The 16827-nt window shown below is 44.1% G+C and overlaps 1 protein-coding gene across 2 annotated transcripts in view; it reads left to right on the top strand.

The window, feature by feature from the left end:
* Window positions 1-16827, top strand: part of EIF3L (eukaryotic translation initiation factor 3 subunit L) — a 28099-nt gene that overhangs the window by 1959 nt on the left and 9313 nt on the right. Inside the window, exons 4-8 of one of the 2 annotated variants that reach the window (XM_015079164.3) lie at window positions 3577-3656; window positions 8023-8084; window positions 11693-11762; window positions 11975-12048; window positions 15086-15257. In XM_015079164.3, coding sequence (XP_014934650.1) covers window positions 3577-3656; window positions 8023-8084; window positions 11693-11762; window positions 11975-12048; window positions 15086-15257 — 458 coding nt within the window. The remainder of the gene's footprint in view (window positions 1-3576; window positions 3657-8022; window positions 8085-11692; window positions 11763-11974; window positions 12049-15085; window positions 15258-16827) is intronic. The other variant, XM_027070778.2, reaches the window with a different exon arrangement.

The following is a 16827-nucleotide window of genomic DNA, read 5'->3' on the forward strand; positions in this document are numbered from 1 at the left end:
TTCCTTGGGGGAGACATGTTACTTTGTTGGACTGTATTGCCAAAACTCATACAGGGTCTGGGGCGCCTCGGTGGCTCAGTCAGTTAAGCCTCTGACTTCAGCTGAGGTCATGATCTCACAGCTTGTGGGTTCGAGCCCCGCATCCGGCTCTGTGCTGACAGCTCAGAGCCTGGAGCCTGTTTCAGTTTCTGTGTCTCCTTCTCTCTGACCCTCCCCTGTTCATGCTCTGTCTCTCTCTGTCTCAAAAATAAATAAAAACATTAAATAAAAAAAAAAAAAAACAAATTCATACAGGGTCTAAAATAATAACACCGTGATCAGTAATTATAGCAGCAGTTACAGTAGTATGTGCGACCAGTGTAAATCAGGCAACGTTCAGAATGCTTTTCCTGTGTTTTACTCATTACGCTTCTCAGTAACCCCATGAAGTAGGTAGTATTGTTTTCCTCATCTTACGGATGAGGGAAACAAAGAACAGAAAGGATAAGTCACATGGCTACTTGAGTTTTGAACCTGCACATTTCTGACAGCAGAGCCCAATTTTTAAATTACTGCACGACTTTTTTTCCTAATGTGTATTTACCGAGAGAGCGAGAGTGCGCGTGTGCAACACGCAAGCTTGGGAGGGAGATAGAGAATCCCAGGCAGGCTCTGCGCTGTTGTTGTGAAGCCTGACACGGGGCTCTGTCTCACGAATTGAGAGATCGTGACCTGAGCGGAAATCACGAATTGGACACTCACCCAGCTGAGCCCCCCAAGATGCCCCACATTACTGCACAACTTAATGCATAACAGGGTGAGCCACACTTTGACTGGTTTTCAGGGGATTGCCCTTGTGTAATTGGCATTAGAGATGAGACAGGTCAGTCAGGGTCAGGATAGTCAGGAACGACTTCACCAAGGAAGCAGAATTTAAACCATTACTGAGAGGAGGGGTGGACAAAACTAATAGCCAGAGGCTTATTGGATCAGTGAATAGAATTAATCCCTGAACTGTTTTTTCCTTCCTCCTCACATCTTCCTAGTTAAAAGTGTGTAGCTCGGTGCTGTCCCATAGAAATAATAATGCTAGCCACATGTGTAACAGTTTTTTTCATCAGCTATGTTTAAAAAATATAAAAAGAGGAGCATCTGGCTGGCTCAGTTGGTGGAGCTTATGACTCTTGGTCTCAGGGTTATGAGCTTGAGCCCCACGTTGGGTGTAGAGATCACTTAAAAATAAAACTTTAGAGGCACCTGGGTGGCTCAGTCAGTTAAGTGTCTGACTTCGGCTCAGGTCGTGATTTCATGGTTTGTGGGTTCGAGCCCCGCGTTGGGCTGCGTGCTGACAGCTCAGAGCCTGGAGCCTGCTTTGGAATCTGTGTCTCCCTCCCTCCCTCCCCCCCTCTCTCTCTCTCTCTCTCTCTCTCTCTCTCTCTCGTCTCTCAAAATGAATAAAAATATATAAAAATAATAATAATAAATAAGACTTAAAAAATAAGTAAAAAGGTGGGGAATTAATTTTAATAATTTATTTCAACATCTAAAATATTACCACTCATAATCAGAATTAAATAATTGTGATTATAAATAAATTCTGATAATAAATAAAATAATCAGAATTAATGAGTTATTTTAGTTTTTTTAGTATTACGCATTCTAAATCCTATATTTTGTATTTATAGCACAACTCAATTTGTATATGTTGGAAATACTTGATCTCTATTTAACTTTTCTTTTTTTAATGTTTATTTTTGAGAGAGACCAGGTATGAGTTGGGGAGGAGCAGAGGGAGAGGGAGACACAGAAACTGAAATAGGCTCCAGGCTCTGAGCTGTCAGCACAGAGCCCGACACAGGGCTCGAACTCACAGACCACGAGATCATGACCTGAGCTGAAGTTGGATGTTTAACTGAGCCACCCGGGTTTCCTTCTATTTAGATTTCATAACATTTACAGTTGAAAAATCAGATTCACATACTTAAATAATTCTAAATATACTTGAAAGTTTTCCAGAAACTGAGTTAAATACTGGTTTTTTTATTTTATTTTTTTAATTTTTGTTTAACATTTATTTATTTTTGAGACAGAGAGCATGAATAGGGGAGGGTCAGAGAAAGAGGGAGACACAGAATCCGAAACAGGCTCCAGGCTCTGAGCTGTCAGCCCAGAGCCCGACGCAGGTCATGAACCCACGGACCGTGAGATCATGACCTGAGCGAAGTCGGACGCTTAACCGACTGAGCCACCCAGGCGCCCCAAATATTGTTTTTTTTAATTGAAATTAAAATTTGACATTCATTTCTTTAGCACAGTAATCACCTGTGACAAACAGTTGGAGCCAAGCATGTGGTACACATTGCCATAGGAGAATGTGTGGTGAGGAGAATATCTGGCGCCTTGGAAAGTTTGTTCTTTTGCAGATGAGTGGGCAAAGGGAGGAAATGGTAAAGGAGACAGGGCAGAAAGAAAATCTAGATAGTGTAGGCGTAGAGAGTAGTGTCAGGAAAATAGGTAGTAAGTCAGCAGAGAGAAGTGGCACAGGAAACCAGAGAGAAGAGACTTTGAAGAAGGGAAGGGTCAACAAACGTTAAGTGTTCTGGTGAGATTGAGTCAAGGAAGGAGCCGGTTGATTTTGGCAATTGAGAAGTCCTGTGATCACCAGCAAGGTCCGTTTCAGTGGAGTGGTGGAGGCAGGAGCCAGATGGCAGAGGGTGAGAAATGGAGGATGACAAAGGAGAGGTAGCAAGTGTAGAGGACACAAAGTGTTGTTGAGACGCTTTGTGTTTTGTCGCACGTCTTGAAGCAGGAACTTGAGCATATTTCTGTGCTGATGGGAGAAAGTGGAAGTAGCTCCTAAGGGGATCGATCAGGAGGGAAATTGAACGGAAACCTCTTGTAGGGCTGTGAAGCATCGTGGGCAGCGGTGTTTGGGTGGGATGCTGCAGGTCTGTGATGGCATCAGACCACAACAAACAGACAGATTTGCTTCCAAGTTTGGAAAGGAGGAGGAGACACGGTGCTCCAGGAGAGTAGGAAAAATATTGCTAAGGGAGAAGGGTGGGAGTATCTAAAACAGGTATCAGATCAGGGAACAGCAAGCTGTTAAGTATGACTGGAGTTCATGACACGGAGGCCGGAAATGATCCTGAAGAGCACGGTGGTTGCCTAACTGATAATTTTTTTTAGTGTTTATTTCTGAAAGAGAGACAGAGCGTGAGTGGGGAAGGGGCAGAGAGGGAGGGAGACACAGAACCTGAAGCAGGCTTCAGGCTCTGAGCTGTCAGCGCAGAACCCAGTGCGGGACTCAAACGTGTGTACTGTGAGATTGTGACCTGATCCAAAGTTGGAGCCCCACTGACTGAGCCACCCGGCTGCCCCATAAGTGATAAAAAGGAGTGTTTGCCGTATTGAGAAAAGTTGAGGTGCAGAGTTGGGTATAGGAAAGTTGTAGACGTGGAGGGCTTTGGCCCTGGCTTCGTTTCTGTGACGCCTTCCCCTTTGTGAGCCTGGGTCCTTATCTGTAAAATGTGAAGGTTTCTTCTTCTCAGGTCCTTCCTGTTTTGGACTTGTAGAATTTTTGTGCTTGGTTTTCAGCTGGACCAAGTTGACTGAAAGATTCTTCAAGAATACACCCTGGCCTGAGGCTGAAGCCATTGCTCCACAGGTTGGAAACGGTAGGTATGAGCTCTTTGTGTTCTGCGCGCTGGGTGGGATCCTGCGACTCAGGAGTCACTAGGAGGCTCAAATGATCTGTGCCTTTCACTCACTGTTTTGTTTCCCCAGGACTTCGTACACCTTAGACCCTTAGTAAAGAACTTGTTGAATGAAGGCTGAATAAACAAAGAGGGGACAGAGACCTCTCAAATGTGGTGAAGCTGAAATTGAGATCTTCGTCCTGACTTGTTTCCATTTCCCTCTGTGATTTTGGAGGTCATTATAGTCGCTTGGGAATGGGCTCTCTGGCAGCTTCCTTCCACCTTTCACTTTATGATGGTTTTTTTATATATGGTGTGATGTAGGAAGATCCATCTCCACATTTTTACATGTGGATAACTAGCTGTCCTAGCACCAGTTTTCGAAAAGACTGTTTTTCCATTAAGTTGTCTTGGCACCTTTGTTGAAATTGGTTATCATGTAAATGTAAGGGTTTATGTCTGGACTCTCAGGCTTTTTGTTTTTTTTTAATGTTTTATTTTTTGAGAGAGCGAGTGAGCACGAGCAGGGAAGGGACAGAGAGAGAGGGGGAGAGAGAGAGAGAATGAATCTGAAACAGGCTCCAGTCTCTTAAGCTGTCAGCATAGAGCCTGATGTGGGGCTAGAACCCATGAACTGAGCCGAAGTTGGATGCTTAACCCACTGAGCCACCCAGGTGCCCTTCTCGGCCTTTTTTTTTTTTTTTTTTTTTTTTGGTTTATTTATTTTGAGGGTTGGGGGAGGGAATCCCAAGCAGGCTCCACACTGTCAGTGCAGAGCCCAATGCGGGGCTCGAATTCATGAACCGTGAGATCATGACCTGAGCCGAAATCAGGAGTTGGACACTTAACCGACTGAGCCACCCCGGCGCCCCTAGACTCTCATTTTAACTCCGTTGATCTCTATGTCTTTCCTTATGCTTGGGCCACACTGTCTTGATTATTGTAGCTTTGTGGTAAGTTTTGAAACCAGAAGTGTAAGTCCTTCAACTATGTTCTTTTTCAAGATTGTTTTGGTTCTTCTGAGTCCCTTGGATTTCCATATGAGTTTTAGGATCAGCCGGTCAGTTTTCACAAAAAGCCAGCTGGGATTTTGATAAGGATGGTGTTGACTCTGAAAATAGAATTAGGGGTATGTTGCTTTTGTATTTAAGTCTTCTAATTTATGGGCATGTAGTGTCTTTTCATTTACTTAGCTCTGTTTAGAAGTCGCTCTCGGAGAGTTTACTTTCTGTGGTGCTCAGACCTTTTTCTTTGTTTAATATATTGCCTATAAGAATGTACCATTGTGTGTATTAACTACAAAGTCCTGTAATACAGTTGACCCTTGAACAACATGGGTTTGTACTAGGTGAGTCTGCTTATACATGGATTATTTTTGCTCCCATACAGTACTGTAAATGTATTTCCTCTTATAATTTTCTTGATGTTTTCTCCTCTACAGTTTACTTTATTATAAGAATACAGGATCTAATACACATAGCATACAAAATATGTGTTAATTGACAGTTTGTGTTATTGGTAAGGCTCCCGGTCAGCAGTAGGTTATTAAGGTTCAACAGTCAAATATCTGAGGAGTCAGAAGTTATTTGTGTGGGCTTTTGACTGTGCAGGGGGCGGTTCTTGCCCCTAACCCCTACAGTGTTCAATGGTCAGCTGTGTATAATTTTATAGGAAAGTAATCACAGGACCTAATAGTGAAAAAAGAGATTTGGTATAAAAATCACCCCCCTCCCCTTCCATCCTCAAGTCTTCAGTTTCTCTAGAGCCGTCAGGTGTTACCACTTTCTTTTCTTATCCTTCCCATGATGGTCTATGCATACATAAGCAAATAGGAATACCTCTTTTGTTTCTTTTTTACATAGACTAAATGCCATTTGTTTCCCTTGAAAAAAATTAAAAAAAAAAATTTTTTTTTTAACGTTTATTTATTTTGAGACAGAGACAGAGCATGGATGGGGGAGGGTCAGAGAGAGGGAGACACAGAATCTGAAACAGGCTCCAGGCTCCGAGCTGTCAGCACAGAGCCCGATGTGGGGCTCGAACTCACGGATCGTGAGATCATGACCTGAGCCGAAGTCGGCTGCTTAACTGACTGAGCCACCCAAGGCTCCCCGAAAAAATTTTTTTAAAAATCATTTTTTTAGTTTTTTTTTTTTTTTTTTTTGAGAGAGAATGAGAATGAGGGGGGGAAGTGCAGAGGGAAGGAAAGAGAGAATCCCAAGCAGGCTCTGCACTGTTAGTTTGGAGCCTGACACGGGGCTTGAACTCACAAACCGTGAGATCATGACCTGAGCCGAAACCAAGAGTCAGATGCTTAACCCACTAAACCACCCAGGTGCCCCTCCCCCCCCTTTTTTTTTAAATGTTTATTTATTTTTGAGAGAGAATGTGTGTGTGAGTGGGGGAGGGGCAGAGAGAGGTGTAGACAGAGGATCAGAAGCAGGCTCTGTGCTGATAGCAGAGAGCCCAGTGCAGGGCTTGAACTCATGAACCACGAGATCCGTGACCTGAGCTGAAGTTGGATGCTTAACTGCCTGAGCCACCCAGGGGCCCCTTTTTTCCTTTTTAAAGTTAATTATATTTTTGGAGTGTATTCTGTATCTCCAGGATTTCTTTTTTTTTCCTTTAATTTTTTTTTTTAATGTTTATTTTTGAGAGGGGCAGAGAGAGAGGGAGACACAGAATCCGAAGCAGATTCCAGGCTCTGAGCTGTCAGTACAGAGCCCGACACGGAGCTCGAACTCACAGAGCACGAGATCATGACCTGAGCTGAAGTCGGACGCTTAACCGACTGAGCTACCCAGGCGCCCCTGTATCTCCAGGATTTATAAGACCACCCCCAGGTTTGGTGGTTGGTATAGTTGTATCCACAGCTATGAAGGTTTACAGCAAATGGATACAGAGCAAAATCGGCAAGGGGAAAGAAGACATAGACAGGAATCTAACGGAAACCAGGTGCATGTTACCAGCAGTCCCTTCCCGTGGAGTCACATGGGATGTGCTGTTCCTCGAGCAAGCAGGGAATTGTGATGTGTGAAAAGTTGTCTGTCAGACTACTTACAGACTTGGTGTCCAAGGATTTTATTGGGTGTTGGTTATGTGGGCACATCCTCTGCCTAGCACGTACCAAAATTCCAGACCCCCAGAAGGAAAGCAGGAGTTCAGCATGAACCACTGTTGCACAGTTTAGGCATAGCAGACCACTCTTATCAGGGTGGTGAGGACCTTCCTGAAATCCAGGTTCCCAGATGCCAGCCAAGGACCAACTTTACTAGCCAAAGGATAGAAGTCTCACGCCTGCTTTGTTAGCTCTTTTCTGCTCACTGTCAGTATCCAAAGAACCCTCCCTTCCTTCCTTCCTTCCTTCCTTCCTTCCTTCCTTCCTTCCTTCCTTCTTCTTTTCTTTCTTTCTTTCTTTCTTTCTTTCTTTCTTTCTTTCTTTCTTTCTTTCTTTCTTTCTTTCTTTCTTTCTTTCTAGTGGTTGTATTGTATTAATAAGATAAGTTCTTTAAAATAGGATTTGTGGCTCAGTCAGTTAAGCATCCAACTCTTGATTTTGGCTCAGGTCACAATCTCGGTCATGGGATTGAGCCCTGAGTCAGGCTCTGCACTGGGCGTGGAGCCTGCTTGGGATTCCCCCCTGCCCCCCTTTTTCTTTGTCTCCTTCTCCTCCCCCCTCCCCATGTGTTCTCTTTCTTTCAAAAAAAATAAATATAAAAAAATTAAATAGGATTTCTAAATAAAAGATACTCATATATTTCCGATTTTGATAATGTGACATTGCTTTCTTGGGAGCTGTTACTATTTATTTATGTGTTGGTTTATTAAACAACTGGATGGCAAAATATCTTAAATGATGACGGGAAATGAGTCTGAATGAGATGAAGATGAGATTGAAAGATAAAACAAGGTGAATTTTCTTGTTGCACGTATTCTTGAGGTGTAAGTGTTAACATTTAAAATGTAGATGTCGGGGCACCTGGGTGGCTCAGTCGGTTGGGGGGCCGACTTCGGCTCAGGTCATGATCTCGCGGTTCATGAGTTCAAGCCCCACGTCGGGCTCTGTGCTGACAGCTCAGAACCTGGAGCCTGTTTCAGATTCTGTGTCTCCCTCTCTGTCTCTGACCCTCCCCGTTCATGCTCTGTCTCTCTCTGTCTCAAAAATAAATAAACGTTAAAAAAAAAATAAAAAAACCAAAACGTTTAAAAAAAATAAATAAGATGTAGATGTTGTTTAGTCTTTTAAATCATGTTTATCCCTTTACTCCCTTCAAAGGGGCTAGAACTGCCTGAGGACCCTGGTTGTTTGTGGATTACTAAAGCACCCCTTTGCCATCTCTTTCAGATGCTGTCTTCCTGATTTTGTACAAAGAATTATACTACAGGCACATATATGCCAAAGTCAGTGTGAGTATCTAAGTGTTGTTGGCGTTGTTTTAAACTGTGTGTCGTTTTTGCGTTTGGAACACAACCGCTGGTTTATATTGGTTCGGTGTCCAAGAGGGTTGGCATGTGTTCTCAGCATTCTTTTAAGACATAACGGTGGGGGGATGGGGTGCCTAGGTGGTTGAGTAAGTTAAACGTCTGACTTCGGCTCAGGTCCTGATCTCACAGTACGTGGGTTCGAGCCCTGCGTCACAGTCTGGAGCCTGCCTCGGATTCTGTCTCCCTCTCCCTTTGCCCTTCTCCTTGTTCACGCTGTGTCTCTCTCTGTCTCTCAAAAAAAATAAACACTAAAAAAATAGTAATAATAATAACAGAGGGAATGATTGAATCTAGCAAGCTGGGTATCTATTCCAGACAAACTGTAATAGGTGATAGCTTTGCTGTCCGTTTTAATGTCTCCATCCCCACAGTTTCTGACTTGCACTCATCACATTGATTGGGTTGTAGGATGCCATCCTAATAGTGTGTTCCTGAGCGCCTTCTTAATTTTTTTTTTTTATGTTTGTTTATTTTTGAGAGAGAGAGAGAGAGTACAAGCAGGGGAGGGGCAGAGAGAGAGGGAGACACAGAAGCTGAAGCAGATTCCAGGCTCTGAGCTGTCAGCACAGAGCCTGACACGGGGCTCAAACTCATGAACTGTGAGATCATGACCTGAGCTGAAGTTGGATGCTTAACCGACTGAGCCACCGTGGGGCCCCCTGAGCACCTTCTTTTGTCCCTGCCTGTGATGTCCTTGCTTTTTTAACTCCAGTGCATTGCCGTGGAGTCTTCGACTCTGAAACATATGTGAAATTGTCACCGTGTGTCAAGCATAATGCTTGGCACTTGACATGCATCTATGTTCTAATCCTCACCGTAATCCTGCAGAACAGGCAAATTGAGGTGGTTTTTCTCAAATTCATACAACTAGTAAGTGGCCAGACTCCTTGAACTCAGGCCTGTCTTATTGGAGTACCAGTGTTCTCCCCCTACTTTGGGCACCTGTTTGATTCTTCTCTGATTTCTGAATTTTAGAATGACCTAAGTCTCTTAAAATACGATCTGTACTATTTATACACATGATGACTAAAAATCTCTATTATTAGCCCCAGTGTCTCTAAATCCATACTTGCATATCCAGCTACCTATTCCACGTCTCCACTTGGTTGTCTTTCTGGTCATCTCATCTCAAGTGTAACATACCCCAAACTGAAGTTTTCTTTTCCCTTTAAACCTGTTCTTCCCATGTCAGCCAACTCGCAAATAATACCACCGTGCACCCAGGTGACTTGGAGTGAAAACCTTGGCCTCTTTCTTGACTTTTGTCTCACTTGACTTCTAGCCTTGCAGCAAATCCTGTTCAGCTCTATCTTCAACATACTTCTTGAAACCACCCACTTATCACCGCCACCACTGCTGCTATCCTAGTTGAACGCATTATCGTCTCTTGCCTGGACTGTAGCTGCTTACCTGGTGTCCATTTCCACTCTTCTACTAGAGTTTATTCTCAGCCTGGTAACCAGCATGATCCTTTTGAAACATAGTCTCACCAAGTCACACCCTGCCTCCCAGTCCTACCGTGACTTGCTATCATACTTAGAATAAAATCCCAAGTCTTAGTCATAGTTCTGCTTGATCTGGCTTCCCCTCCTTTCCTGGGCTCCTGGCCATCCTCAGGCCATCCTCCTGGCCACACTTCAGAGCGTATGTACATCACTAGCTGACATCGTATTATTTGTTTACTAGGTTTTTGTTTGCTACCCCCGCTAGAGGGTAAAACTCCGCCAGGGCATGGACTTGATCTTGTTCACGGCTGTAATCCCGTGCCTCATCACTGATGGTGACAGGCTAATTGTTGGAGCATGCGTGTGCATGTGTAAATGAAGGAAACTGGCACCATGATCTCTCCTTAGAGTATTTCTGCCTGCTCACAGTTAATTCAGTTCTCGTCCCCCTGAGGGGTCAGCTTGACCTGACTAGCGAGCTCTTGCTTTGCCGTGGGAGCCACCGTGAGTGCCGGCTGGAGGCGTTCCCATTGTCAGAGTACTGCAGGGACCGTGTTTTTCTGGCATCCCAGTGAGAGCTCTCACTACTTTGAGAGAAAGTGAAGATTCCCTCCTACACTTGATGCTTTGGCTCAGGTACTGTGTGGGCCATGCTGAGTCTAGCTAGCCTACATAACACGGCTTTCTTGGGAAGACCATGGCATCAGAACCCATAGTACAAGTGGTTCTACCACGTCCAATCTTACCTTTGGTCTGTAATAAAGATTCAGCAGAAGCTTATTGATCTTGTAACCTCTTCATTAGGTACCACATGGGGTACATTCATATATATGGCCAGTGTTAAATCTTGTGGGGGCGTTTCATTGAAAGAGCACTTAACTATATTGGGCACTTTTACGACATAGTCTCATTCTACAGAGACATCGAGTACCTTGTCAGAAGCTCAGTAAGCAGTGGGGCTAAAACTCCAGGGCTGTGTTCTTTCTCCCCCATTACAGATAGCATCGTGTTATTCCCCAGCTCAGAAACCTTCAGTGGTTCTCCGTTGCCAGCAACATGAAGTCTAGATTGGGGGTCAGCAGCCTTCACTATAAAGGGCCAGATAGGTTTTTTTTTGGCTTTGAGGCCATCATGGTCTCTGTTGAATGTGTTCAGCACTGCCTTTGTAACAGCCGTAGACAGTGAGTGCAGGGCTCTGTTCCGGTTGAACTTTTTATTGACAAAAACAGGCGATGGTGGATTTACTGACCCCTCTGGCCTAGATTTCTGTTGACCTGAAAGACCTCTACATTCCTGGCCGCTTCTAGTCTCGTGTAGCCTAGTGTAGCGTTATCTGCTCTCACCATTCTTTGAGCACTGTGATCTTACCTTTTTGCTTTTGTTAGTACTTCTGTCTTTCTTTCCTTCTTTTTTTTTAATGTTTGTTTTTGAGAGGGAGAGAGGGAGACACAGAATCTGTAGCAGGCTTTATCTAGGCTCTGAGCTACCAGCACAGAGCCTGACGCTGGGCTCAAACTCATGAACTGTGAGATCATGACCTGAGCCAAAGTTGGGACGTTTAACCAACTGAGCCACCCAGGCGCCCCAGTACTTCTGTCTTTCTGCTTCGCTAGATCTGCATGCTTGTTCTTTAATGGTCAGTTGGGGTTGTTGCCGTAAAACCTGAACATTACGGTCTGATATTCAGTGCCCCTTTGAACTGCTCTAGCTCTTACGGTCTTCCCTCTGATTTGAGTGCTCTTTGCATCCTCAGAAGGAGAGAGTCACCATCAGTTCTCATGGGTCTTTAGCCGTCATGGTAGACCATGAGTAAAATACATGTATTTTATTTCTTAATATTTATTTTGAGAGAAAGCACTCATACAAGGGAGGCAGAGGGGCACAGAGAAAGGGAGGGAGGGAGGGAATCCCAAGTAGGTTCCATGCTGTCAACACTGAGCCCAGTGTAGGGCTCAAACTCACCGTGAGATCATGACCTGAGCTGAAATCAAGAGTCTGATGCTAAAGCAACTGAGCCACCCGGGGGCCCTGAGTAAAACACATTTAAATTAAACATCTGTGCTGATGTCTCCTTTCTTTTTACAGGGAGGGCCCTCCTTGGAGCAGAGATTTGAATCCTACTACAACTACTGCAATCTCTTCAACTACATTCTTAGTGAGTTTGAGTTTGGCTAAGGGTATGAGGCTGTGATGAGGCCCAGTGCTGGCCTCTAGCTTTTTGTTAGCAGAATTTTAATATGCAAGTGGAAGGGGGGATGTCCTGTTATTCATGGTCTTTTTAAGAGAAAAATTAGAAAATGTGTTCTATATATAGCCTTACCAAGTGGGCATAGTTTGCATCTGACTTTGCTGTGATCTCCCACGCAGATGCCGATGGTCCTGCTCCCCTTGAACTACCCAACCAGTGGCTCTGGGATATCATTGATGAGTTCATCTATCAGGTATCTGGCCAGCCGTGATCTCATTTGAAATAACTAGTCCAACAAAGGAGCAGCACTTACCATTGTTTGCATTGTTAAAAAGATGCTTGGGATAAAAATGTCCCCATCATGGTTGGGGATATCCCCTGGTGGCGGTCCTCAGTGTCATGGTTTTCTGAAGAGTCAGTGACGCATAAGAGCTCTGGGTATCAATTTGGTAGTTGAGCTGACTTTCACCAAGCTCTTACCTGACCTTGAGAGTTGGTCTGATAGGGAGAATAAAGGCTTCCTAGGCTTTGGAGTCAGGTAGAAGTGAGTGGGTGCTGGTGTGGGGGCTCCCACCTGGTAGTCTGTCACGTGGACATGTTGTTTAAGCTCTCCCAAGTTTTACTTTCCTCTCTTAGGAAACAGAAATGTTGTATGCCTTGACTGTGATAGTGGTTATATGCTAGATAAGAATAAAGTAGAACGTTAGCATCAAGGCGGAAACATTGCCTGTCTTGGAGTGCTCCTGTGGAGGCTCCACCAAGAACTGGGTCAGATGTCAAGTACAGCAGCTGTGTAGCCCAGGGGTACACTTTTCAAGTCTTGCTGTTCACTAACCTGGGACCTTGGGCAAATTACTTAACCACATTGCCTTGGTTTCTGTAAAAGCGGGATTTGGGAGGTGATTACTGGAAATGACATCTAAAGAGCTTAGTGCAGTGCCTGTCACAGAAGAATTACTCAGTAGATGTTGCCTGGTTGTTGTGATGGTCAATATTATCATTATTCTTTTCCACATTCTTTTAGGTCAGTCTTATTCTTTAAAAATAGAATATAGACTTAAAAAACACAGAATAATTGAATTTGGAGATACTTGTTTCCTGTGAGTTTTATGAGGACTGGATAACTCTCACTGGGAATTTCCGGAGAAATCAGATTCTTAATAAAGCTGTTATTTGAGCTGCACAGACCAGAGACTTAGAAAGTGCTGGCAAGTTGTGATTGGTGGGCTGAGAAAGCCCTCCCAGGGCCCTTTGGGAGAGGCTTTCTGCTTAAGATGAGGCTTTGGTGCCTTTTGTGCAGTGAGGGCCACAAACCACACTGGCCTGGTTTGCCCTTTCTGGCTTCTTGGCTTGTGTCAGCCCCTTCTTTGGCATATTTTAGAAGGTTGGTGGTCCTGTTGACTCACAGCAGGTCAAGGAGGATCATCTGTGCTAAGGTTCTTCATCCTTCTTAAGATTATCGTAATCCCTTGGGCTTATTAGCTGGTGCTCTCTTAAGGGGCTTAAAGTGCTCTCACCGGTAACAAAGACTGACCAGTGAGGGCCAGGTGGGATTCTGCCTGGCCAGGTAGATGTCACACGGGTAAGTGGCTTTTTCCCGCCACTCTGCTTTCATTTACTTTTATCAGTACAAGTAATACATCTGTATATCGTTACTGTTTAAAAACTTTGTCTATTTCAGATTGCAGATAAAGTGTCTTCCTCGGCTTTGTGGAGGCATCAGTTATTGTCTGGAAAGATAGACACCATGTTAATGTTTCTCAGGGTTACATACATGCAAAAATAACTCCATTTAGAAATGGTTTAATACATTTATGTCATTTGTTATGATATGGAACACTTAACATGTCTACATAGAGGGAGCTTTGTTTTTTTCTGCTTACTACAAGATCTGTGTAAACTACCTTTTTGGTGATGAACATTTAGGTTTTCAGTTTCTACTGCTACAGACGGTGAGTTAGTAAATATCCTCATTTATGTTACACATAGGTTCATCTCTAGAGATCACTAGAGGTAGAATTGTTGGTTGAAGAATATTTGCTTTTTACGTTTTTTTAAATCCGCTTTATTGAGTCAAAATTTGCATACAGTAAAATACCAATTTTAAGTGCACTGTTGATGAGATTTGACAAATGTGTACACCGCCACTGTAGAGATCTAGAACATGCAATCCCTTTGGATTTTAAGAAATAGTAACATCTTGCCCTCTCCGAGGGCTGTGTCAAATTACATTGCTGTCAGCAGTATTTGAGAATTTCTATGCTGTGGATGTTACTGGTCTAATTTTTGTCTGTTTGATGGGAAAGAAATGGTGATCTCATTTTAATTTGCATTTCTCTGATACCTGAAGAGATCAAGCGTTTTCCCTGTTAATTGACCAATCTTATTTTTCTTTGAAGTGATCATCAGTGTCCTTTGTCCGTTTTTCCATTGGATTATCTTGTTCTTACTGACATAGAATCTGTTCAGTATTCTGGATACTCTTCTGTTAATTGTAAATCTGGAAACATTTTCCTACATTCTTAGAGGAAGACGATATTTTTGGAGTTGAAGAACATTCTTGAGTCATCTAGGACCTAGATTCTAGGTCACTGGTTTCCAAACTTGGTGTGCACCAGAATCAACCAAGGAGCTTTTAAAAACTAATTGACTGCGTAGGTCTCTTGTGCTATTTTCTGGGTGACTGATGGAGCCCCAGCCCATTGCTGGTCCCAGATGGAACCACTGCCTCAAAAAATACCTGTGGTATGGGCCCTATATGTGCCCTACGCTGGGTGGTTAGGGTCTGTGGTTGGTACAGAGGCGACTCAGAGTGGGTTCCTGTCCTAGGTGAATTGATGGTGAACTCCAGTAGGGAAGACACACGTACAGACACCTGCCCTGTCTCCACCGCATTCATAATCCTGACTCGGGCATGGCACAGCCATCTAAGAGTAGATCTGTTACAAGCCACCTGGTTCTGATAGCCAGGTTGACTGCATTGCAAAGCTCATAGAGTTTACACTTAAGTCTGGAGTCAAATACCAAACTGAATGTGTTTTTTTGTTTTACAAACTAACTTTCATCTTAGAGATCTTTAGCTAGCCGAGGAAGAACTAACGTGCTCAGTAACGAACAAAGTTCAATTTAAACCAAGATGGCTTTGCAAAAACAGGTAGTGCACAGAACAGTTTGGCATGAGCATCAGTAGCCCCGGCCCTCCCCTCCCAGTCCAGAGCCCTCCCCCCCCCCCCCACGGCCTCATGTTCTGCACCGGGCGCCACTCTGTCTCTCTCCCTTCTTCCCGACAGTTTCAGTCGTTCAGTCAGTACCGCTGTAAGACCGCCAAGAAGTCAGAGGAGGAGATTGACTTCCTTCGTTCCAATCCCAAAATCTGGAACGTTCACAGCGTACTCAATGTCCTTCACTCCCTAGTAGACAAGTCGAACATTAACCGGCAGCTGGAGGTGTACACGAGCGGAGGTGAGTGCTGCTTGCCATCTGTTCCCGGGGAAGAGAGGCCGCAGAGGGGTCGCTGCAGCTTAGGGAACCGGCTGCTCCCGTTTGGTGTTGGACGTGGGCAGTAGCCAAGTGCTGATGTCGGGGGCTGTGCGGCTTGGCAGCCTGTCGCAGACTGAACCGGCACTTGTGAGACCAGCATTTGCAGGCACTTGTACTGTCTCCAGGGCCTTTGTTTAGATCAGTGATTCTCCCAAGTTTTCGGTGTTGGGACCACTTTGCAGTCTTTAAAGATTGAGAATCAGCAAGTTGAGCTGTATAAATTTTGCCCCTGTGAGAAGAGTATCATTTTCTCAAATCACTTTGGCACCAGGTTTCATGGAAGAGAGCTCAGTGTGCTTCTGCCTTCTGTCTGTTGCAGTTACAGTCTGTTTTAGTTGCAGTAGATGAGGGAGACCGGGCCTCATCCAGACACGGAGTCGGGAAAGGGAGGAGTATCTCAGCAGCCTTTTCAGTCTTTGCCTTCTTTGCTGCTACATCAAAACTTGACAGCGAGGGGTTCATACCTGTTAATTGGATGAGGATTCTGAAAACGTTAGCAGTGATTTACTTTCTTATATTAAAGTTCATAGGTTTATCCTGCAGCTTGAATGGATTTTTTTTTTTTTTTTTTTTTTTACTGCTGCATGGTTTTGTAGAATACTGGTTCATGGAGTTATAAAGATTTTCTGTTGACAGATTTTATTATATAATTTTAAAAAAATATTTTTAAATGTTTATTTTTGAGAAAGAAGGAGACAGAGTGCAAGCTGGGGAGGGGCAGAGAGAGAGGGAGACACAGAATCTGAAGCGGGCTCCAGGCTCTGAGCTGTCAGCACAGAGCCCAGTGCGGGACTCGAACTCACAAACCGTGAGATCATGATCTGAGCTGAAGTCAGATGCTTAACGGACTGAGCCATCCAGGTGCCCTTTTATTAGACAGTTTTTTTTTTTTTTTTAATTTTTATTTATTTTTGAGACAGAGAGAGACAGAGTGTGAACGGGGGAGGGTCAGAGAGAGGGAGACACAGAATCCGAAACAGGCTCCAGGCTCCAAGCTGTCAGCACAGAGCCCGACGCGGGGCTCGAACTCACAGACCGTGAGATCATGACCTGAGCCGAAGTCGGCTGCCCAACCGACTGAGCCACCCAAGAGCCCCTATTAGGTAGTTTTTAAAGACCACATCTGTTACTTTTGTCACCATCCCATCAGATAAGGCTTTATATGGAAGACATTGAACTCATAGTGGCAGATTCAAGTTCTTTAAGACTACAGTTTTTGCTTAAAAGCTCACATTTTCATTGGCAGTGAAGTGAGCACTGTCCATTTTGTTGCTGAAATGTAACAGGTTCACTTCGTTCAGTTTTGGAACGTGTCTGCTAAACACCCCAATCTGAATTTATGGGCCATTCTTTCAAGTAAAAATAGTATTTTGTGAAAAAAGTGGCTGGTTCTTTTACTGCACGTGGTGGGAAAGAATACAGTAATTGCAGGCCACTGCCTGATTTATGCTGAGTTGTTGGTAGTTTTGCCTATGTTCTCGGGTGTTCGGTG

The sequence above is a fragment of the Acinonyx jubatus genome, chromosome B4 (assembly GCF_027475565.1).
Source record: "Acinonyx jubatus isolate Ajub_Pintada_27869175 chromosome B4, VMU_Ajub_asm_v1.0, whole genome shotgun sequence".
Lineage (NCBI taxonomy): Eukaryota > Metazoa > Chordata > Mammalia > Carnivora > Felidae > Acinonyx > Acinonyx jubatus.